This window comes from Schistocerca cancellata, chromosome 1 (assembly GCF_023864275.1).
Source record: "Schistocerca cancellata isolate TAMUIC-IGC-003103 chromosome 1, iqSchCanc2.1, whole genome shotgun sequence".
Lineage (NCBI taxonomy): Eukaryota > Metazoa > Arthropoda > Insecta > Orthoptera > Acrididae > Schistocerca > Schistocerca cancellata.
The window spans coordinates 152,059,891-152,083,664 of NC_064626.1; the positions used below are offsets into that span (position 1 = coordinate 152,059,891).

At 36.7% G+C, this 23,774-nt stretch overlaps 1 protein-coding gene across 1 annotated transcript; it reads left to right on the forward strand.

Moving 5' to 3' along the window:
- Window positions 1-10,295: 10,295 nt before the first annotated feature.
- Window positions 10,296-20,113, forward strand: LOC126167242 (uncharacterized). The gene is made up of 2 exons (XM_049920462.1): window positions 10,296-10,534; window positions 16,931-20,113. The coding sequence occupies exons 1-2, from the start codon at window positions 10,438-10,440 to the stop codon at window positions 17,131-17,133; spliced, it is 300 nt and encodes a 99-aa protein (XP_049776419.1). The 5' UTR covers window positions 10,296-10,437; the 3' UTR covers window positions 17,134-20,113.
- Window positions 20,114-23,774: the final 3,661 nt, after the last annotated feature.

Consider the following 23,774-nt stretch of genomic DNA (forward strand, 5'->3'; position numbering starts at 1 on the left):
AAAACATTACCGGTAAAGCAAAACAAATTCAAATTTTTTTTACTATAAATAATGAGTTCAAAAAAGGGAGAAATCAGTTTGGATTCTAACATGGAAAAAGCACACTAAATGCTATCAGTGACTTTACTTGACAGACATGCTCCACTTTATATTTGAGTAAAATGATCACTGGAATACTCTGTGATCAGACAAGAGCGTTTGGTCAATGAACAACTCCTATATATATTGATTTTATTTCGTGTTCTGTAGCTCTAACTGTGTGGGTTCACAAGGATGTGCAATAAGACAGTTTTTTTACAAATACAATATGATATTCTTATAGCATATACAGACATTTGAGTACGTAATTGTACAAAAATTTATACAGTAAATTCTTTGAGCAGCAATCCAGAATAAAGACTACACATATTTTCTTAGGATCACTAAAGCACAACGGAAAAAGCAGATTCATAGCACAAACAGATACAGAGCTCGAGTTAAATAACATTCTCAGCGGCATTATTAAAATTTTATAATTTATTTACTTAAAAATTCATCTAGACTGCAAAAAGCTTTTTCTAGCAGAAGTATTTATAATGCTTTCTTAAACTTACTCTTGTCATGAATCTCTGTCTTTATTTCAAGAGGAAGAGCACTGAAGAGTTTTGTTCCAGTGTAGTGGTCACCTTTCGCGCCAAGCTCAAATTTCCATGCTCGCTGTGTATGTCATTCTTCATCCGTGTGTTATGCTCATGATAATTACTATTTGGTTGAACTATCTCTATAGTTTTACAGACAAAACACATGAGAGAAAAATCTATTGGCACATAGTTGTGTATATTTTAAGTTTTCAAAAGCTGCTTCTACATGAATCTCTTGGGCGCAATCCACATATAAATCTTAAAGCTCGCTTCTGAGCAATGAACACTTTCCTTGCTAATGGCTGGTTGCCCCAAAAAATAATGCTGTATTCAATGAGTAAGTGAAAATAGCCATAGTATGCCACTTTGAGCCCAGCCGGCTAGCCGCACGGTCTACAAGCGCTGCTTCCCGAGTGGGAAGGCATGCCGGTCCCCGACACAAATCCGCTCAGCAGATTAGTGTCGAGGTCCGGTGTCCTGGCCAGCCTGTAGATGGTTTTTTGGCGGTTTTTTATCTGCCTCAGCAAATGTGGGCTGGTTCCCCTTATTCCGCCTCAGTTACACTATGTTGGCAACTGCTATGCAAACACTGTCTCCTCGTATGTGTACACCATAAATACTCTACCACACAAACATTTGGGGTTACACTCTTCTGGTATGAGATGTTCCCAGGGGGAGGGAGGGGGGTGTCCACTGGGGGGCTGAAATGCACAATAACCCTGGGTTCAGTGTGGGGTGGTGGTGGGGTGAGTGGACTGAACTGCTATAGCCTGTTGTGGGGTTTTGAACCACTGAGAGCTACGGCGGGAATGCAGCCTCTCTGTCATTTCTAGGTCCCCGGTTCAATAACAATACAACGCCATTTTTGCTTCAACACATTTAGTGACGACTTGTAAAGCATACATAGCAGAGCTAAGCCTCTTACAGACATATATAATATGCGAAGACCAGTTTATTTTCCTGTCAATGTGCACTCCAAGAAATTTTGTTTTTTCTATTCTTTCTATTGGCCGATTACCATATGTCACACTCACCTTTCTCTCTTATTCTGTTTTTGTACAGAACTGAATAAAGCTAGTCTTGCTGGAATTTAATGAGAGACCATTCACTTTGAACCAATTAACCACATCTGAGTGTATGTGAGTAATAGATTCCTCAAGATTACTACCATTTCTACTGCTCATAAAAATTGTGGTATTATCAGCAAATAATGTAAATTTACACAGCAGGCTTGTACACGATGTTAGATCATTTGTAAAAATCAAGAATAATTGTGGCCCAAGAATTGAGGCACTCCACATGTAATAGAACTCCATTCAGAATGTGAGGAAACATCACATACTTCACTGATCTATTCAAGACAACTCTCGTTTTCTGTCTTGGAGATACGACTGTAGCCAATTGCCTGCAGCACCACTTATTCCCACTAATTTTGATTTTTGCCAGAGAAACTGGTAATCAATACAGTCAAATTCTTTAGACAAATCACAGAAGACACCTAGTGCTAGCATTTTCTCATTAAGGGTTTCTAGGACTTCATCTGCAAGTGCATAGATTGCGTCTTCTGTTGAACAGCTCTTGCTGAGAACTCCATTCCTCATTAGATGATCAGTAATTCTTACATGTATTAGCTTTTCTAGAATTTTCGAGAAAGCTGTCAGCAGAGAGACAGGTCGATAGTTAGCTTAATCAGTTTTATCGCCCTTTTTGTACAGGGCTTCACAATGGCATACTTAAGCCTACTGGGAACAACACCTTGCCGAAGGGAAGCATTGAAAATATGACAGAGAAGGTCCCTTATCCACACACAAGAATCTTTCAATAAATTACAAGAAATATTATCAACCCCTGCAGAGTTCTTACTTTTTAGAAACATGATGATTTTCTGATTTTCATCTACAGTGACAGAATTAAGGTCCATTTCTGAAATTGTGTTTGAATATACAGTTTGATGTAGAGTTACGGCTTCATCACCATTGGGCTTGCAACCAATCTGTTGAGTTACTGATAGGAGGTGTTTATTAAAAATCTCAGCCATATTTTTGGGTTTATCTACTAGGGTACCTTCATATCTGATTCTGTTTATATCTTCTTTGCTTGTTGTATCTCTTCCTGTTTCTTTTTTTACAATGCCCCAAATTGTTTTTATTTTATTATTAGAATTATCTATTTTCTTCTCATAACAAAGGGCTTTTGATTCTGTATTAGTTTCTTTAAAATTTTACAGTATTATGTATAGTGTTCCCATTTTTCTATGTCTTTATATAATCTTATTGCAGCATAAGTTTCCCTTTTGGCTTTACTTGACTGTTTTATACCTTTTGTAATCCAAGGCTTACTTACAGAATCGGAAGCACTGTTTCTGACACATTTCTTTGGAAATATTTCTTCAAAAAGAGCACAGAATTCATTTACAAAACAGTTAAATTTGGTATCAATATTATCAAGGCTACATACTGAAGACCAATCCATTTGCTGCAACCTATGGTTCAAAGTTTCTTTTGCCCCTTTATTAATTATTATTGTGAACTTTCATTGACAAAATAGTTTTTCAAACATATTAACATCATAAAGAGTGAGAATTTGTCTATCATGATATGAAAGACCACTTATAACCTGCCTGACAGTATCATTCTGACGTCTACTTAGATGTCTACTTACAGTGTTATCTATCATAGTTTGGGACTCGGATGTAATTTTTGTTGGAAAGTTTATTATCGATATCAGGTTATATAAGGTCATCACAATCTCAAAGGCAATTTTGTTCTTATTTTCTTTCATAAAGTTTATTCTGAAATCACCTAAAACTACAATATCCTATGCTTTTGCATGTAACACTGACAGCAGGAGTTCCATTGTATGTAGAAAAGTTTTTATGTCAACTAAAGATGCCCACTAGACAGCCAGCACTATTATTGTGTACAAATTAGTTATTATTTCAGTTGCACATGCCTCAGATTGTTGTTCCACACAATATTGCTTAATATCTATAGCTTTCTATGCTACACGATTCTTCACATAAATTGCTACTCCGCCTTTGTCTTTACTTTCTCTACAGTAGTACGTTACTAAACTACAGGGCTATTACAAATGATTGAAGCGATTTCATAAATTCACTGTAGCCCCATTCATTGACATATGGTGACGACACACTACAGATACGTAGAAAAACTCATAAAGTTTTTTTCGGCTGAAGCCGCACTTCAGGTTTCTGCTGCCAGAGCACTCGAGAGCGCAGTGAGACAAAATGGCGACAGGAACCGAGAAAGCGTATGTCGTGCTTGAAATGCACTCACATCAGTCAGTCATAACAATGCAACGACACTTCAGGACGAAGTTCAACAAAGATCCACCAACTGCTAACTCCATTCGGCGATGGTATGCGCAGTTTAAAGCTTATGTATGCTTCTGTAAGGGGAAATCAACGGGTCGGCCTGCAGTGAGTGAAGAAACGGTTGAACGTGTGCAGGCAAGTTTCATGTGTAGCCCGCGGAAGTCGATGAATAAAGCAAGCAGGGAGCTAAACGTACCACAGCCGACGGTTTGGAAAATCTTACGGAAAAGGCTAAAGCAGAATGCCAGTTCGGCATTTCTTAAACAGGAGATTTGAAAACCGATGGATCGGTCGTGGTGGAGATCACGATCAGCAATTCATGTCATGGCCTCCACGCTCTCCCGACTTAACCCCATGCGATTTCTTTCTGTGGGATTATGTGAAAGATTCAGTGTTTAAACCTCCTTTACCAAGAAACGTGCCAGAACTGCGAGCTCGCATCAATGATGCTTTCGAACTCATTGATGGGGACATGCTGCGCCGAGTGTGGGAGGAACTTGACTATCGGCTTGATGTCTGCCGAATCACTAAAGGGGCACATATCGAACATTTGTGAATGCCTAAAAAAACTTTTTGAGTTTTTGTATGTGTGTGCAAAGCATTGTGAAAATATCTCAAATAATAATGTTATTGTAGAGCTGTGAAATCGCTTCAATCATTTGTAATAACCCTGTATAACTTACTATGAATGGCAAGGCATATTTATGAGTAACCTGGTTGACAGTTAAGCACAATATCTGAGCATTATTTATAGAAACCTTTTCATTAATGTTAATAAGAAGTTGATCTGTTTTGTTTAAGGGGCCTCTTATATTGTGATTGAAGAAAGAGATGCATTCCTCTTACTTTTTTATTCTATTAGTGCTGTTGTTATCCGACTGAGAATCGACTGGAATCTGCCTTGAGACAGGAGGGAGGAGACACTTGACTCTAGCTACTGCTGCCCCTTCTTTTTCTTCAGGCCCACACATAAAAATTCGTTGAGATGTGAAGGAAGCTTAGTTTTTCTTCTGTCCAACAACCTTTTATTTGGATTGTTTGATAAACATTTCTTCCCATTTGCTGAATGTGGAATTTCCATTTTTCCTGTAGATGTCACATCTTCTTCTTCTGCAGGTGATGACACAGCTTCTTCTGCTGGTGATGTGATGACACTGCTTCTTTTTCTGCTGGTGATGACATTGCTTTTCCCTCCTTTTTAGGGCAGCGTGATGTTTCCTCTTCTGTTCTTTCACCTTGTGGTTATTTTGAGTCTGTTACTGTGTTCAGTACTGTATCTTCTATCTCTTCCCACACTGACAGTGGTGTAGGTCTATGTACCTGTTCTTGTGTGCTGCTAATTTTTTCTAATATTCCTTTGCACAGAATTTGTTTGCCATAGTTGTTTCTGGGCAGTCCAAGCTTTGTGAAATGTTCTGCCACTGAGACTGTTGCTTCGATAAATATCACACTAGAGAAAAACTACATAATATCTTCTTGAATTTCCCGTTTATGTTGACGATTTCCCTCTTTACACATGCCTGGGTGGAATGCTTTCAAGATATACATTGGAATGCACAAGTTTTCCTAAACATTCTCTTAGATTCCTGGTCGCATTTATACTTTCGTTCTTATATACATCGTTTCCTCCCCCAGTAACAACACATTTGGAAACTTTTTGTCGCTGTTATTTCATAGCCTTTTATAACTTCATTTAGAAGTGCGCCAGGATGTGTAAAATCAGTTACTTTTAGTTTAGTTTGCATAGCGGCCGAAACACATGCTAAGCCTTTTCGGTGGCTGTGTTTTGCACACAATAAGTCCTGTTCTAACTTAGAAACTACGTTTCCTTCATGCATACTACAATGTTTTTGTAAATACGCCAGCAGTCATTGTGCATTTTGCGTTTTCTTCACCAAAATGCGAGACACGCTTCGAATGGATCCATTTTTGGCAGACTGAACATAATAATACCCTTTAAAAAACTTTCACTACATACAATGCACTTATATTCTTAATATAGGCGTTTTCAGATAGCAACTTACTAAAAATTCTGTACGAACCGCCATATATATATATATATATATATATATATATATATATATATATCTGTGTGTGTGTGTGTGTGTGTGTGTGTGTGTGTGTCCACGAACCTACTACGGTGTCGTAGCAGGCGGAGAGGTGATACTCCGACGTGGCGCGTCCCAGGTGGCGGATAGGGGGGTCCTCACCGGCTTGCCAGCGGACTTGAGCGAAATAAAATAGCTCTCGCGGACCAAACACACAACATCAAGAAATCCATTAGTGTCTGTTCTGGTATCCAGCGACTAGTGGTCTGCGTCTGTTTACCTAGTTGGTGCGGCAGTGAAATATGGCTTGATCTCAACAATCAAGTCTGCAATTACCGTGATCTTGTTAAAGGTCACCACAACCAACTTCAACTTGAAGTAATCATGATGGAACAAATGGAAAGAAATCCGCTACCCCAGGCCCCAGTCAACGGACTGGACTTTCCTGGTCATCGGATTCTGGGGGACCAGGAACATCATGAGGAGAAGAGTCGGAGCTTCTCAAAACATCTTCGCAAGCACTACCTCGGCACTCTCAATGCAAACACTCTGTTCAAACTTGGAAAACTAAAACAACTGACAGACATGCTAGATAAATTTCACATCAAAATTCTTGTCATTCAAGAGACGCGCTTCGTAGATGAAAACCATTTCGACACAGAACATTACAGGATTTACAAAGGTAAACCTGCTGTCAGAAGAGGAACACCATTATTGTTTGGTACAGGGTTTGCAGTACACAAATCAGTCATGGATAACATCATAGACTTCAATTCAATATCAGAACGTATCTCGACACTGTCCTTCAAATCAGGTAATAAAGCATACACAATTATCAACGCACATGCACCTACAAATGACCATAACAGAAAGTAGCCACAAGAAATTGAAGACTTCTAGGAAGACATGGAGGAAGTAACTAACAACGTACCAGAAAGACATGTGAAAATTCTAATGGGTGATTTCAATGCGCAGCTTGGTAAGGAGAGAAAATTCAGAGAAATAACAGGCCCATACTCAGCACATATTCGCACGAACAGAAATGGGGAACACCTCATAAAATATTGTCAAAACTTTAACCTCAAAATCATGTCAACACAATTTCAAAAACCAAGACGAAAACTTACAACATGAAAAGCACCCAACACAGTGTGGGGAGAATTTCAGATTGATCATGTGGCCATATCCAAGAAAAATTCGCGGGAAATTCTAAATGTCAGAACACGTAAAGGAGTCTTCGAGTCTGATCATTATTTGCTACAAGTTAAGATTAGGCCAATCCCAAGACTGAAACAGACAGCGCAAAACAAAATAGTCAAACCTGATCCGGAATACTTGAAGATAAACAGGGATAAAATCGTTGAAGAAATTAATAGGCATTCAATAGACACATGGACAGATCTGGCGAAGGCAGTTCAGAAGACTATGTGCTGGGGACAACCACCTAGAAAACGCAAACATAGGTGGTGGAACGCAAATTGTGATGAAGCCATTGAGAGAAGAAAGCAAGCATGGGACAAGTTCAGTAGCTACAGAAATTCAGAAACATGGAAAGAATTTCACGAAGTTCAGAAACTAGCATCGAAGGAAATCAGAAGGGAAAAACGAGCATATGACAATAACAGACTAAAAGAAATTGAGGAAGATTTCAAAAGAAATAACACAAGAAATTTTTACAGAACTTTCAAAGAAAATATTAAGGGCTATCAACCCCCTAGCCTCTGCTTCCGAAGAACAGATGGATCCCTGGAAACAAACACAAAAGAAAACTGTAAAATTCTCAAACATTACTTTGATAAACTTCTTAATTGCAAAAAAACCTACAGGAAAATTAACATTCCAAAAGACCACACCTAATGCCGATTCTGATCCACCCACAATAGAAGAGGTAGAGGAAATCATAAAACAAATGAAAAATAACAGAGCTGCCGGAGAAGATGGTATTATCGCCGAGATCTGGAAACTCCAAGATGAAAACATCACCAAAAAAATCCATAAGATTATCTCCGAAATTTGGATCACAGAGAAAGTGCCAGAGGAATGGAAATGTGCATTGATCCATCCATTACATAAAAAGGGTGATAAGTCAGATCCAAACAATTACAGAGGCATTTCGCTAGTACCAGTTACATACAAAATTTTCTCTAAGGTGCTATTAAACAGACTAGAACCACAAGCAGATCTGCAAATTGGGGAATACCAGGCAGGCTTCAGAAAAGGGAGATCATGCATCGAACAGATCTGGAACTTGAGAACACTTTTCAAAGTCAGACAGGCAAGAAACACTGTAGTTACCTTTGTGGACTTTAAAAAAGCATATGATTCCATAGACAGACAGACACTCTTTGCCGTGCTGGAAGAATATGGTATCGACAGAAAAACCAAGGCACTTATACAACAGACGCTTACAGACACTACCTCCAAGATTAAGTTCATGGGAGAAATTTCGGAACCCTTCCACATACACACAGGTGTCCGACAAGGAGACGGACTCTCACCAATCCTGTTCAACATGGTGTTAGACAAAATTATCAAGCAGTGGGAGGAACAAATTAAAGGAATACAGCTGGGAAGAACACGTGAAACCAAAACAATCATAAAATGTCTGGCATTTGCAGATGATATAGCCATACTCAGCAATAATACACAGGAGGCAAAGGAAGCACTGGAATGCTTGCATGAAATAGCTGCCAAAACAGGTCTGCAGGTATTTTACGAGAAGACACAATATATGGAACGACAGACCAACAATGTACACACCATGCATACTGTATATGGATCCGTAGAAAAAGTCGAAAAATTTAAGTATTTAGGGGAGTACATACAAATGGGAGGATCAAACATGGCGGCTAACATGGAACGAACGAAGAAACTCCAGAAGGCATACAAACTCACATGGTCACATTATAATAAGAAAAGCATATCGAGGCAGGCCAAACTTAGGCACTGCAAAACAGTTGTATTACCAGAAGCATTGTACGCGTCAGAAACAACCACAATTGGAGCATCAGGCATCATAGACACAGAAAAAATAGAACGCAAAATTCTCAGAAAAATATTTGGACCAATTCACAGAGATGGCATATGGATGAAGCGACCTACCAAAGAGCTGTACCAGCACACTGACAGACTAACAGACGCGATCAGAAAACGCAGATTAACTTTCTATGGGCACATACAGAGAATGGACAACAACCGACTTACAAAGAAAAATTTTGATGTAGTAAACAGCTCAAGCAAGAAAACAAATTGGTATCATGAAATAGACGAAGACTTAAGGCAGATAGGGATCAACAGCCAAATGATAGGAGACAGGAAATACTTCAGAAACAAAGTTAGGAGTGCAAAATTTATTGTAAAGGAGAGAAAGAAGACAGGATCATTATGGACAGAGCAAAGGAAACAGGAGCACAGCCAAAGGATGAAGAGATTTTGGGAAGAGAAGAGGAAGAAAGGAAAGAAGTGAAAATTGTGTCATCATGTGATTTTCGAGTTCAAACACTGTCAATAAGGGCAACAATGAAATGAATGAATGAATGAATATGTGTGTGTGTGTGTGTGTGTATGTTTATTATATTTCTACATTTAAGAAGAATTCATTAAAGCTCTTGGGCATCTGAACAGTGTTTACTGTAATATCATTTTCAAATCTAATTTTCAGAATCTCTTGACTTCTGTCTTCAGCTACTTATTCTGGCTGAACAGCTGATCACACTGCTTTTGTCGTACTTCTATGTTTGAGGATGAATCTATTATTTGCCATTTTTTAGCAACGAGGTCAACTTCCCTGAATATGGCTTTGTAGCATTTAACATACGTAACGAAATCTACGATTTCTGTTTGATTGTAGCTTACTGCGGAGCTGTTTCTTTGTAGCACTAGAGATTTTGATTCCTGGTGTAATCCATATGAGGTTAGTACTTTCATTTGCCAAGTTTTCTTATATCTGAGATATAAAGCAATTATCTTGAAACTAATTTGTCATAGCTGAATAGATTTTATTTTCTACGTTTTGTTCACATTCGGATGTGAAACAAACAGATACCCGGAAATTCTGGTTAAAGTGTTGCCTTATAAACAGCAATTAGGAATGAGATTCCCAATTTTCTTTTTATTTCAGGTCAAAGTGGTCTTCTCTATGATAGAACAATTAAATTATTGCTAAGTTTGGTACCAATTTATAGTCAGTTTAATTATGGGACAAAATATTTTATTGGTTTTCTGGTTGGTTACCCACGATCTCCTTTGTTTGCAATACGTACATCTTTGGTGTTTAGCGTCCCTCTGTTGGCTAACCTGTGTTACTTGCTATTTTTGGCGTACAAACATGTGTATGGTGGTTTGAAGTGTGGGAGGTATTGCTTCGAATATTTTTGTGTACAAAAGTTGTTGGATATACGTGTCTTTGTGTTTGTGTTACATCTGAAAGGAAACAATGCCACAGGGTAAATTAAAGGTCAAAGCCAAAGTGCCAGAGGGCGCAAAAACGAAGAAGAAGGCTGGGAAAGGGCGTGGAGTTACAAAGCGCACAAGTAAGTATGGTTCACAATACGAAGCCATTAACTATAAACCGTTAAATAACTTTTGCACTATTTGTGTATAAGATACCGATAGGTAAGACCTTTATTTGCCGTCGTGGCATATCAATTCAAAAATATGGTTATTAATTTGAATTTTAAGAATGTTACGCAAGTAGTTAACAACAATATTTCATATTTTGCAGTTGATTAAAATTGTTACCCAGTGGAAACGGATTCGTAAAACGCGTATCCCTTTTTCCATTGCGTTTCGTGTAATAATGCGCCTCATTTGAAAGTTGCAAAATTTTTAAAATGCTCCTTAAGTATTAAAAAAAAATTGTCCCCTCGTAATGCATAATATTCGAAGCTAGGTTGCTGGTGCCACGTATATTGACGTTATGAAAATTAGCGGCATTATTCGTACAGAATGAAAACTTTTCAGCAGATGTGCTCTGCGGACGTGAGAAGGAACCATTTATTCTAGTGCGAACTCAGACGCGGATAATTATTCGGCTTGCGAGAAAGAGAATTTTCATTCAGTGGCTTCGTATTGCAATATGGAATATAGTGATATTGTACTGGAATGGGTGTGGACGTGGTGGTTACATGTGAATTGAACTAGTCTATATTCAGACAGCAGACGTAATTAATAATTGTTTCATTAAAGCTTCAAGTTTATAAATCGTAAAGCCTAGCAGTTTTACGTAAATCTCGGTAACTACAAATTACATCGGTTTCATGAACAGCACTATACATTCCGTTGCTATTTCGTATTATGATAGCGTTCCTATAAGCGGTTACGATCCGGGTATGATTTTCCAACAAAGTAATCAATCAAGTAACGTGGCGGATTGGCTGTTTCTGAATTGTTACTGCGAAGAAGCAACACTCTAAACTCCTTCCATTCATCCTGCGTTACATTTCCCGTGGTTGCTTGAAATAATGTGAGGCGTGTGTTGACGCGATACCTTCAAAAAGTCAGTGTATGATTTCTCTTCCTAGTGTCAGCACTAATGACCTCAAAGTGAATCGGAAATAAAACTTCAACACCTTTGAAAACGACGTCGTTTTCAGCTATTCCCATTATCGTCACAACCACACGATGTAGTTGATCATGAAGTGCGTAGTTAGTTTGTGGAACGTAGTGCGAAACCTCCTATAGATTACAATTTAATAGTATTTTACTTTTTGTGTTATAATAGCAAAGATGAATTAGTCTCTTTTTTTGACCATATGACTTGAGGCTAATTACACTACAAACTTTAGTTGCGTATTGGGAGTTTTCATACCATTGTTAATATGATATTTTGACTAACCATAGCCAGATAAATCAAAAACATGTAATATAATTAATGCTACTTGCATATAGAAATTCTTTGTCGGAGAGGTATAGTGCATATATTAAAAGAAAATTGAGTAAGGCACTGAGTTCTTTGCTAAATATCTAAAATATATGTAAGTCTTCCTGGAAGGAAAAACTTGATATTAATTTCCTTGTTTGTGAACCATGCCTAATTAAAATTTGAAAACTAATTTATAATCACATGTTAAATTGTCCTTGTCACAATCCATCTTATGTTGAGATGCAAGTACCATAATTTGTTTAGCTTGTTAGGCTCATTGTGACAGTTCAGTTCAATAGCATTATAATAATCTCTGATCTTCAGAAGAAGGTTAAATACAGGAGTTATTTGTTTAGGCAATGCAGTTGTATTAAATGAGACTTCCATCCCATCAAGATTTAGATTTTTCATGCTGCCCATAAAATGCATCATATGTTTGCCAGAAGGGTTCTTACAGTCAGGTCGTACATAGGTAGTTACTCTCCTCATCCTTCTCTGGTTAAGATAATGCTGACTATCCTCAAATTAACACAGTGCTTTGTCTGTAGTAGCCTGTGATCTATGTTCAGTCCGTATTTAACTTAATTTTCATTAAAAATAATTATCACTGCAAGATAAATTCAGAAAAGTTGTATTGCATAAATGATTGATCTCTAACAAATATCAGTGCTGTTTGTGTACATATTGCCCGTCAAATGCCAAAACTACTAAAGTGCATAAATCACAGTTTTGACTTAAATGCATGGGTTTCATTTTTTGTGTTCTTTGTTATGGCACAACCTCGAAAGAGCTGCCTCGATACTGTAGGAAGAAGAAATGCAAGCTCTACGAAACTGCATAATGATTATACTTTGTAACTCCAAAATAGCAAATAAACCCCATTTAGGTTTTTGAAACTGGGTTAACAGTCGTTAGGTTACTGCTTTGTGCAAACATGAATGTGCTACTTATATTAATTAGGCATCCTTACAAATTTTAATGTGTATGGTTACAATCACATATTTTGTCATTATTTACATTACTTTGCACATAACCCTGTGATTTATAATATTTTAGCTTATTATTTAAGAGCTCAGTTTAGTGTGGAATCTTCTGATGAAATATTCTACCAGAGAAAATTCACAGATTGTAATTTGACATTTCAGTCAGTCAAATCAGTGCAGCTCTGCTATGAGACGACTAGTAAAAGAGATTATATTGAAATCACTAATATTGATCAATACATTGTGGCACTGCTAAGGCTTAGATAAGTGAAGATATCAGATGGATGTGTCTGTATGTATCACTCTCTGCAAGAACCATGTAAACATACAGTCAGTTTGTCATAATTTTTTTGAAACTTGGAACACAGAAATAGTTAAGTTTATTCATTCTAATAGGGAAGAAGGATGAGAACACGTCATTATAATTCGCAAGAGGAATCCTTGTCTTCCCATTGTCTGTGCACTATACTGCATAACAGGAAGTGGTGACCACAGATGTTAAGTCCCATTTGAACCATTTGTATAACAATTTTCTTGCCTTCAGAATTACCAGAAAAGCATCCTCAAAATCCAGTGAACAATGTTTGCATACTCCACTGTGGGAACCCCCCCCCCCCCCCCTCTTTCAGTGTTTTATCAGACAGAATTTTGGAGGGCTTTTGGTGATGCAACCTTAGAAAGATCTTTGTCAAATATGACTATTCCCAAGGAAATTGTGGTAAAAACTTCTGATAACAGAAGCAAAACTTAAGGACCTCCTGATAATTTGTGAGAAGCAGATGATTATGTAGGAACATTACCCCGGTTGTTGAGTAATGAAACTGTACGTATCACATTGCTTGGACCTGATACTGAAGAGAATCCTCATACAGATTAAAGGCTTATATAATTTACATTGTTGGTTTACTGCCTTATTGTTGATTAATCTTTGATTTGTAGTTTCCATTTTTTTTCATCAATAAAAGTGTAATTGGCATTCGGTATGTCTGATTTTCTCTTAGTTTGTATGCAAAAAGTCAGTAGGCCTGTGTCTTTGTAATTTCAGAAGAACAAACATGTAACAGCTGCCCTTCTCCCCTGCATTGGAATGGAAGTATGACCATGAATCTCATATCCTAACATCTGTCAATGTTTGTGGTAACAATAAATAATGTGCAAACTGTTTTTTTTATTATTATTATTTACTATAATTGATTTTGAAGTTTGAAACTTCAGCCACCATCACTCAGAACCAATATAATGCATGTTTTTGGCTTTGGTCTACAGGAGACAAAATTAGTGTACATCAGATATTTAAAAAAGTGCGAGAAGTACCTGCTGCCTAAATATTACCCCCAAAAATGATGTTAGTCAATTAGGAAATTGGAATGAAGTATTGGCATGACACACAGTTGAGATTTTGTAGTTCTGTAATAAAGGCGTTCACGAAGAGAATGGTACATCAGGGTATCATATATTGTTGCTCAGGTGATCTCACCATAATATTAATTCCCATTGCTCTTCTGCCTCTTTTCCATATTTTTCGTTGTTACAGTGCTAAATCTGCACCAGCAAAATTTTCTTGTGTTGAATTATTAATGCACCCATCTATGCCAAAGCATTGTGCGCAATTTGTTTTGCCACTGGATAAATTCACTATGTCCTACTAGTAAATCAGATTTCTCATACTTGTTAAATTTATGGGGCTGCTTTACTACAGCTCATCTTCACAGACTCCCTTTCTCACTATCTGTCACTCTTTTATTTTTTGCTGTGAATGTGTTTTCGGGATGGATGTCATTGCCCGACACTTTCTCATTCGGAAGTAAATGTACATCATGACTTGAGAGGTCATTAGGCCACGTTTACCATGTTACGTCATTCAGTTTCTTTCATGCAGAAGTGTTGTCTGCATACAGGGAGAAAATGTTAAGCCAGACCTGGTTGTACAAGTATGGTTTGGTTGCAGGTTGGTAAGGAAAACATACACTTATTGTTATTTGTTTTATACATCCACACTCTTGTGCACGCGCACACACACACACACACACACACACACACACACACACACACACACACACAATTTCCCCTGTGGTTCTGGTATTTTAGTGTGTGTGTGTGAGAGAGAGAGAGAGAGAGAGAGAGAGAGAGAGAGAATATTATTTTACTTCTTAATGCGGGTTGAGGTGGGCAACCAGTTAAAGGTGCTACAGTCTGGAACCGCTGCGGTCGCAGGTTCGAATCCTGCCTCGGGCATGGATGTGTGTGATGTCCTTAGGTTAGTTAGGCTTAAGTAGTTCTAAGTTCTAGGGGACTGATGACCATAGAAGTTAAGTCCCATAGTGCTCAGAGCCATTTGAACTTCTTAATGTTTTTATTCACCTGTCATACCTGTCATAAGTCTATGTTTTCTGTTCCTTCATCAGGCATTTAGTTGTTTATTAATTTGTAGGTATGTTGGGAAGATATGAAAGTACTGTGAAGGTTTTGGAAACAAAACAGCCAAAATTAATAAACAGGAAGATAGACAAAACAAACTGTGAAAATCACTATCAACAAACAAATTATGAAAGGGGTAGTATCAGATAAAGAAAGGACTTGAGATCAAAGAGAATTATACTGGACCAACAGGAAGTGGAAAAAAAACCTTTTGTATATAATTGAAAGTGAATCATTGAAGTGTATAAAAATGGACAAACAAACAGAAGTGTAGTTGGCAATTGCCTGCACTCTGTCAGTGTGTGTATTTACACAGGAAATTATATTTTTGTGCTGTGTTATTTGTTCTGACATAACTCATGAAAACTTGTTCCATTTCTTATTTAAGTTTTTTGGTAAAAGTGCTCCTAACGCTGTAGCTAATCCTTTCGTTATGTGCCACAGCTGGTTACAATTTGCACAACAAATTGTAGGAAGTTCTGTGACAGTTGTGATTTGGTTGTCAGTACCAAAAAGAATATGGTTCACAAATAAAGTTAGCTGGTATTTTGTTCTGTTAGATTATAACTGAAACACATCATCAGAATTTTCAGCGTAATCGGAAATAAAACGTACAAATAGGTTATTGCAGTGATGAGTGTATTACAGTAATTGTATTTTTGTGTCGACATTTGTTTTCTTCGCCAACTCTCAACAAAATTCACCCATTACAGCGTGGCCTAGGCCTTGGCCTTCACTACATGTCCATTGGTCAAGAACATTTGGTTTTCCCCCTGCTCTCCTTACTAAAAACAACGTAAGTCAAATCACATCTTGTGCAGAAAAAATAGTTAGATTCAGCGATTCTGAAAGGCTACTGTTCGTAATCATCCGATTGACTACAACCAACAAAAATGTATTGCCAACATCACACAGCAAAACAGCCTGGTTTTTACATTGGGTACACTTTAGGCAAATTGTGTTCGGCCTGACTAACTAATTGGAATGGCCATATTGCTCAGAATTTATTGCTGCTATTTGTTTATTCAATTTTACACACTAGTGAAGATTGTTTGAAATAATTGTAATAACTTTTAAGTTTTGTTAATAAGGCTTGATGAGCAATTGATAAATTTTGTGCAGACCTTAATATATTTTAGCTTTATCAGGTAGGAAATAGAATCTGTTAGAAAGAAGATTAATATATTTCCCACAGATTGCACCATAGTAAGTGATTTGTGCATCACTTAGCTAAGAGTTGGCATAGTGATTCTTGATTCAAAATCCATGCAGATGTTAGCCATGCATTATCAATATATAAGTATTAATTTGGTTTTGGCATTCAGACTTTGTTTTATAATTCACTTGTTCCACATCCTGGACAGCTGCCTTTATAATGTGATTTACCGAACATGATGGTGGAATGAATGATGGGGAAAATGAAGGTAAACTATTCTTGTAGATCACTCAATATTAAGAATTGTTGTGTTCAATAAAAAGTGTTGGAAATTGTGGTGTTGATGTGTTACCATAACATTGCCGAAGATTTTATGTATCATTTCCAGTAGTCAGCTGTTGTACTGTTGATATCACAGTACAGCTGATGCATATGGATAAGTTGTCACAGTGTTTTGCCATGTTTACATGTACAGTGTACATATAATGTAACTTTTTTTATATTTCAGCTAAGTCAGTGACACCAAAAAAGCAAAAGCAACAGGAAGCTCAGAAACTGAAGAAAGCAATCACAAAGACAGTAAATCAGGCCATGGAAGAAGAGCTGAGGGCTCAAGCTCTTGATGGGAAGAAGTCTCTTCTTTCAAAGAAAAAGGCTGCTGCTACCCCAGCAAAATCACCAGCCAAGCCGAAAAGAGGGAAGAAGAAATAGAAGATACAACAACAAATTAAAGGATTTTCAGATTTAGAGCCATTTTTTTTAAAAAAAGGAAATATGTTCTTTAAGATTGGCATAATGTAATTCTTAAGTATTTAGTTTGAGCTGAGTTATTTTAATCATAGGACAAGTGTCAGACAGTGTGATCTTCAGATTTAAGTCCAAATATGTCAGAGGTTGTTTGGTGAGACTTCTTACACAAACTGTTACATCGATTGCAATTTTATACCCAAGTAAAGCACGGACTTTTCCAATATTGTGTGCAATATAAAGGTTCTCTGATAAATTCGGCAGTTGTGTGGTATGTTTGCTGAAAAGAACTTTCATTTCCTTCTCTGTTTAATAATTGCAGACGATTACCAAGAGTTAATTACAATGTGAACGTTCACAGCACTCGTAATAGCTACAACATTGTATGTTGTGGTTGCCAGGTAACCTGGGACATTACTCCAGCATTTGCTGTATAAGCTTTCACATATTGTATGCTTTCTGAACGAAGTGTTGGCAGTGACAGCTGAAATGGATGTTAATTTCGTGTGTGTCATTTGATTTGAAGTTTAGTGTCGTCCCATTTGACTACTTTTTAGGAGCTCTGACAAAAATTGCATTTTGTGTTTAACAAATGGGATATTGGTGTGACAATAGGAGTAAACGTATTTTAGTTTCAAATTACACTCCATACCTAGAGATCAGAACTAAATAAAGTTTATTGTACCAGTGCTGTTAGAAGTGATCAGTATTCAGTGGAGTAGTCCACTATACTTTCTCACCCTGTACTTTTTGTGCTACTGTGTTGGTATATTTTATGAAGGCCTTGCAAAAAAAATATTAAAAGTCCATATGCTATTGAAATCACTATTTGCTATGTGGATCCAAAATTTTGGAAATAATGTATCATGCAATAATGTGAAAATAATATGCAGTGCTCATTGGAAGCAGAATTTTGACTTTAATTCGACCACGTCATTGACAGGAAGCACAAAGTACAGGATAAGAGAAAAAGTTTATTTGAGGAAGAAATGTATCCAGGAATCCATTTCTGTTGCATGTGCGAGTCTATTTTACATAGAAACCTTTCTGATTGAAGGTACTTCATTGTAATGTATAACTAGTAATATTATTTTAGATCACCAACAAAAAGACGATAGTTTCCGTTTTCTTTGACAGATTTTTTCTTTCAGTTGTTTCATTGACTTGCTATGTTTTTGTTAGTGTTGTGCTGAGTCCAGAAAACGCAAAAGGTGCAAGATAATTTAATCACTACTCGCACTGTTGCTTCGAAAGATTCTTTTGATGCTCTTATTTATTTATTGTGCAGGACCTCATCGGAATCAAAGTCTGCATAACTACAAAATACATTGTAACAATCAGCTATGTTTCTAGTAGCAAGATGCATTGAAAAAAATAATTGTGATAGATAGAGGGACCAAGTACAACTGATACTTCAGAAAGTATGTGAATTAGGAGAAAAAGTTGAGTGTTTTAGAGGCTGAGTAAAACACATTCATCTCTCCACCTGCCCATCCTTTAACAATGTAATTGAAATGTATTAGTTAAATATTCAGTAGTATGGGTGATCCAGTCATTTGGATTTTTTTATATAAATGGTACATTTCAACCAAAATTGAATTTGAGCTGTTATAAATGGTGCATGGTGGATTGTAGGGCTCCGCTCCTTTGGGCTGCTGTTTTACTAGGATATGTGTGTTTTATGATAACCTTTAAGATATTGTAGATTTACTGCCATGTTCAGAACATTATGACTCAATATTTGCCTTGTACTTTAAACAGTATGTTAATTATTTTCGTTTTATAAGGCTTAATCACTTACTAAAGCCTTTCTGAAAATCATCCTTGTCAGAAAGCAGATAACACACTAGACTCCTGCTATGTAGATTTTGAATGCTCACTGCAAGTGTTCATCAGATGTATTAGCAATGTGCACAGGTTAAGGCAAAATTACTGTAAATTGACACATTTCAGAAAATTTATTTTGCTTATATTTTTGCTGTTTTCTTTTGTAACAGCTTAGCACAGTTATACCATACTGTAATCCACTTTTTATCCCCATCTTATTCCACGAGTTTAAACTGGTTTGCACACTTCTACAATGTGCTCTATTTTATTTGGAAATTACGTGTATAGCTATGGTAGTGTGTGTACCATAAATGATTTTCACGTACAACTGCAGTAAGAATATCCACACTACAGTTACAACTGCATTCATATTGATAGCTAAATTTTACATATTTGTGTATCACAGGCAATACACCATTAAATGATTTATCTGAGCAAGCTTCATACCCCAACATACATCTTTAATGTAACAGAGCTTCAGTCTACTTCAAAGTTCTAATTTGCTGGGTGAACAACCATTGAACACTAATAGTGAGAGTAGTCATTCAATCCAGAAATTTTGTTGGTAGCTGTGATGTGGCTGGCATAGTGCTTGGTGTTCACAATGGTGCTGGGCATATACCACTGTACCTGAATAATCTCATAATTGTATATAAAGGCATATGACATTGCAGAATTGAATTTGCTCTACTGAGCTGGTGGCTCTTATTAATTACTTTAAGAAATCTTTTTCTTGATGAGAAAAAGAAAATGTCCAAAAATTATTGTAGAGCACTTCTAATAGCACTGGTTGTAGGTACTATTTTTCAAAGAGGCATAAAAGAATATTTCAGAATACTAATATGAATCATAATTAATTAAAATGTTATTGCCAGTTTTTATAAATGTTATGGTTAAGTGTTATTCAGATAATTTAATCATATAATTAAATGCATTGCTGTTAATGATGAACGTTTAAACAGAGTACAAATAATTCAGGAGATGATGTAAAAGTGCAAAAGAAAAGGTATATTATTTGTATAGAATTCATTGTCTGACTGATTAATCTGCAATCTGCACTTCACTGTATAATTGTAATGTTTTAACACAAATAAACTTTTCTTTGGAAAATTGACAATGTTTTTTGCAGAGCTTTCTCAAGTGTGGTACAGAACTAGTGTCTACTTCTACTGTGGATGGCATTTTTTCACTCAAGAATCTTGTGACATACAGGTACATTTCTTGAGAATCTTGGGAGCATTGTGAGATGAAATGAAATTACTACAGTCTTTTGAGTGCTGTATGAATCACATTATACTGTTAATTTTGTACTCTGTGCAGCAATTAGTGGATACCTCTAATGGCAACATTTTTTGTCAATCCATTGTGACACCCATAGCTTATGTATTTTGAATTTATATTAATTTTAATATGATCAAATTTACTTTTTTAAAAATGGAAAAAATCCCAGTGGGATATAATCTTCAGGAAAAAAACAATATACTGGATATCATAACGTTGGATAATATGTTGTTGCTGTTTTGTTGAATTATGTTTCATCTCAACTGTAGTGGAAGCATTATATTCTAGTTATAGCTACTTAGTTGAAGAAAAGGCTAACAGCAAGTAATTTACACAACAAATGCAGCTATTAATGGAAACGGTATTACTACTACCTTACTTGGCATTGGTATAGAATTTATTTTCTGGTATATTAGTGAAATACTCTGAGGCCAAATTTTTTAGTTTCAACATTTCGTTGACAGGGAACAGCTACTTAATTTCAACTCCTCAAAGGATGGTTCTCTCAATAGTTGCAGTATTTATTAGGTGACTTGTTTCAAACCCTTTGCCTGGCTTGGTGAGGCAGCACTGAAAATGCCGGATCTTAATAACAAACATTGAGTGGCAATAGATGCTCTATAAATGTTAGCAGGATGACTGCCACATTCCACAAATGCCTATAACCAAGTCAAAATTATGACTTGGTAACAGGCATGAGTGGATTGTGGCATTCATCCTGCAAACATTTATGTAGCGTTTATTGTCATTCAGTGTTTGTTATTAAGATCAGGCACTGTCAGTGCAATCTCAGTAGGCCAGGCATGAAAATGGACCTGTAAGACTTCGAAACTAGGCACCTAATAAATAGTGCAACTGTTGACAAAACCACTGATAAATGCTTTAAGGAATAAAAGTTCTGTATCAAATATGTCAAAAATTTAGACAGTGGCATCTGACATAGTGCAAGTATTTATATTTGTTGGCCACTTTAGTACCTTCTATATCATTTCTGCTTTTTTACTCTGACAACTTTTGCAAGATTGGATGTACCCAATCCCATAGATTTTCTAAGGTATAAATATATTTGTTGGTAACTGAAAATATAATCTTGGTCTGCCACATGAGCAGCTGATGTACGGATGAACTCTTCTAATCCAGTACTGCACATTCATGTCCAGTTGAATAATCAGGTTGCAATTGTTGATTTCCTTCTTGTTCATTGTATGGTGTTGCATGCTTACCAGTGTGGCCAAGTACATTTCACTAAGAACCTCTCGTTGTGACTTCATTGTTCTTGGCATCAGTGCCACTCTGCGTAACTATAATATAAGATTCATGCTTGTCTTTTCGAGAGTCTTGTGAGTCATGCTTTGTGAGAAAGTCTTAGTTTCTGAAACCTTTGGTGTAGTTGGGGAACTTAGTCACTTCTTTTTTTTTTATATATCCCCCCCACCTCCAGTGTTGTTCCTGGAGTACCTTGCACGAATATAATCTGCCAAGTTTGTGATGTACATTGTCTGATATATATAATTTTAAATTTTTTTGCAGACATTCGAGCACTGCATTATAGAGCTTCTGTGTGGCAAAATGTGTATTCTTTTCTTCACAGCATATTTTAAAGATTTGCATTTGTGATTCAGTAGAAAGTGCAGGGAAGCTATATGGAAATGGCTGCAGTATAAATGTTAAGGATTCTTAAAAATAAATGGTTGTCAGAGAGATGGATTCACCACATAAAAGTGAAGAAAATTTAGAATTGAAGTACAAAGACATTAAGAATGCTAATGAAATTCCATTAATAAATGCGAAGCTGAGAACAGGTATCTCGAAAGAGTGCTTTGATGGCCTCTTAAGGTGTAAGAATTCCCTGGTAACATGGCAAAGAGGAAAATACTGCATTTGGCTAGGAGGTGGCAATCTGTCCAGTATTCAGATCAATTTTTCATAGAACTTTGGCACAGCAATCAACCAAGGAATAAGTAATAGATAACATTCTTTCAGAATTTCTAAAACCGATAGGGACAGTAATGACTAGTCATGTTGGTGAGTAGACTCTATGATCTGGAGACATACCATAAGACACTGGAAGAATATCATTCACACAGTCTTGAAGATAGCAAGTGATACATATGAGAACTATTGTCCAATCAGGTTGGCAGGTCATGTGTCCAAGTTGCTGGGAAGAATAACACACAGGGTGGAAAAAATGATCCATTTGGCTTTAGGAAAGGTTAAGGCACCAGAGAGGCAGTCGAGGTGATATGCTAGATAGTGACAGCAAGACTTTTGAAAATCATGACACCTTTATGTGATTTATTTATCTAAGGAAGCTTTTAACAATGTAAACTAGTATAAAATGTTTGTGTGTTTGCTATAGGGAAATACAAGTACACTAGCATGCAATGTGTCCAGAAACAACTGGGACAGTAAGAATGGAAAATCAAGAGAGATGCTTGTATTGAAAAATATGTAAGCTTTTCCTCTATTGTTTAATGTGTATATCTAAGCAGCAATGAACAGAATAAAAGAAAGCTTCATAAGTGGAATCAAATTGAGGCTGAAAGGAGATCAATGATAACATTCATTGATTACCTTACATTCTCTGTGAAAGTGAGGAAGAACTACAGAACATGTTTGATGGCATGAATGGTGTACTCAACATAAAATATAAATTTTTGAGAGTAAATAAAAGAAAGAGTAATGGAAATGTGGAACACCAGATACAAGATTAGTGGTAAATTTAACACAAAAATTGCACACATCGTAGATGAAGTAAAAAGCAAAACGAGCATTCTTCATCAAAAGAAGTCTATTATTATCAAGCTTAAGCTCTAAAGTAGGAAGAGGTTTTTGAGGATGTGCTTCTGGAGAACACTACTGTATAGACACAAATTGTACAATATGGGAAAACTGGAAAAAGAAGAGAATTGGCCGGCTGAGCAGTTCTAGTCACTTCAGTCTGGAACCACGCGACCACTATGGTCACAGGTTCGAATCCTGCCTTGGGCATGGGTGTGTGTGATGTCCTTAGGTTAGTTAGGTTTAAGTAGTTCTAAGTTCTAGGGGGCTGATGACCTCAGATGTTAAGTCCCATACGCTCAGAGCCATTTTTTGAAGACAAGAGTATTTGAGATGCCTTGTTACAAAAGAATGCTAAAAATTAAATAGGAAAGTAATGAGAAGATTAATCCACAGAACCATCAAGGTAAAGAATATGTGAGAAATACAAACTAGAAGAAGGAACGGAATGATTTGTTATAGTATAAGGGAACAATTTGTATGGTAATACAACAAGAGGGAGAGACATACCACCCCCAAAGGGCTAAAATAATAAACACACAAGAGGTCAGAGTTTTTGTGGATGAAATTGGTATGCTGAGCTGAAATTATTGTAACAGGAGAGCAAATTGTGGCAGATGCATCAAAGCAATCGGAACGATGATGACATAGAGCACAAATTTCAATCAACCAGTGGGATAGTGGCTGAGAGGGCAGCCTATGGAGTGAAGAATATG

Coding starts and splice junctions, on each gene's coding strand:
- LOC126167242 (XM_049920462.1), top strand. CDS start 10,438: ATGCCACAGGGTAAATTAAAGGTCAAAGCCAAAGTGCCAGAGGGCGCA. Junction 10,535..16,930: donor TGGAGTTACAAAGCGCACAA/GTAAGTATGGTT, acceptor TTTATATTTCAG/CTAAGTCAGTGACACCAAAA.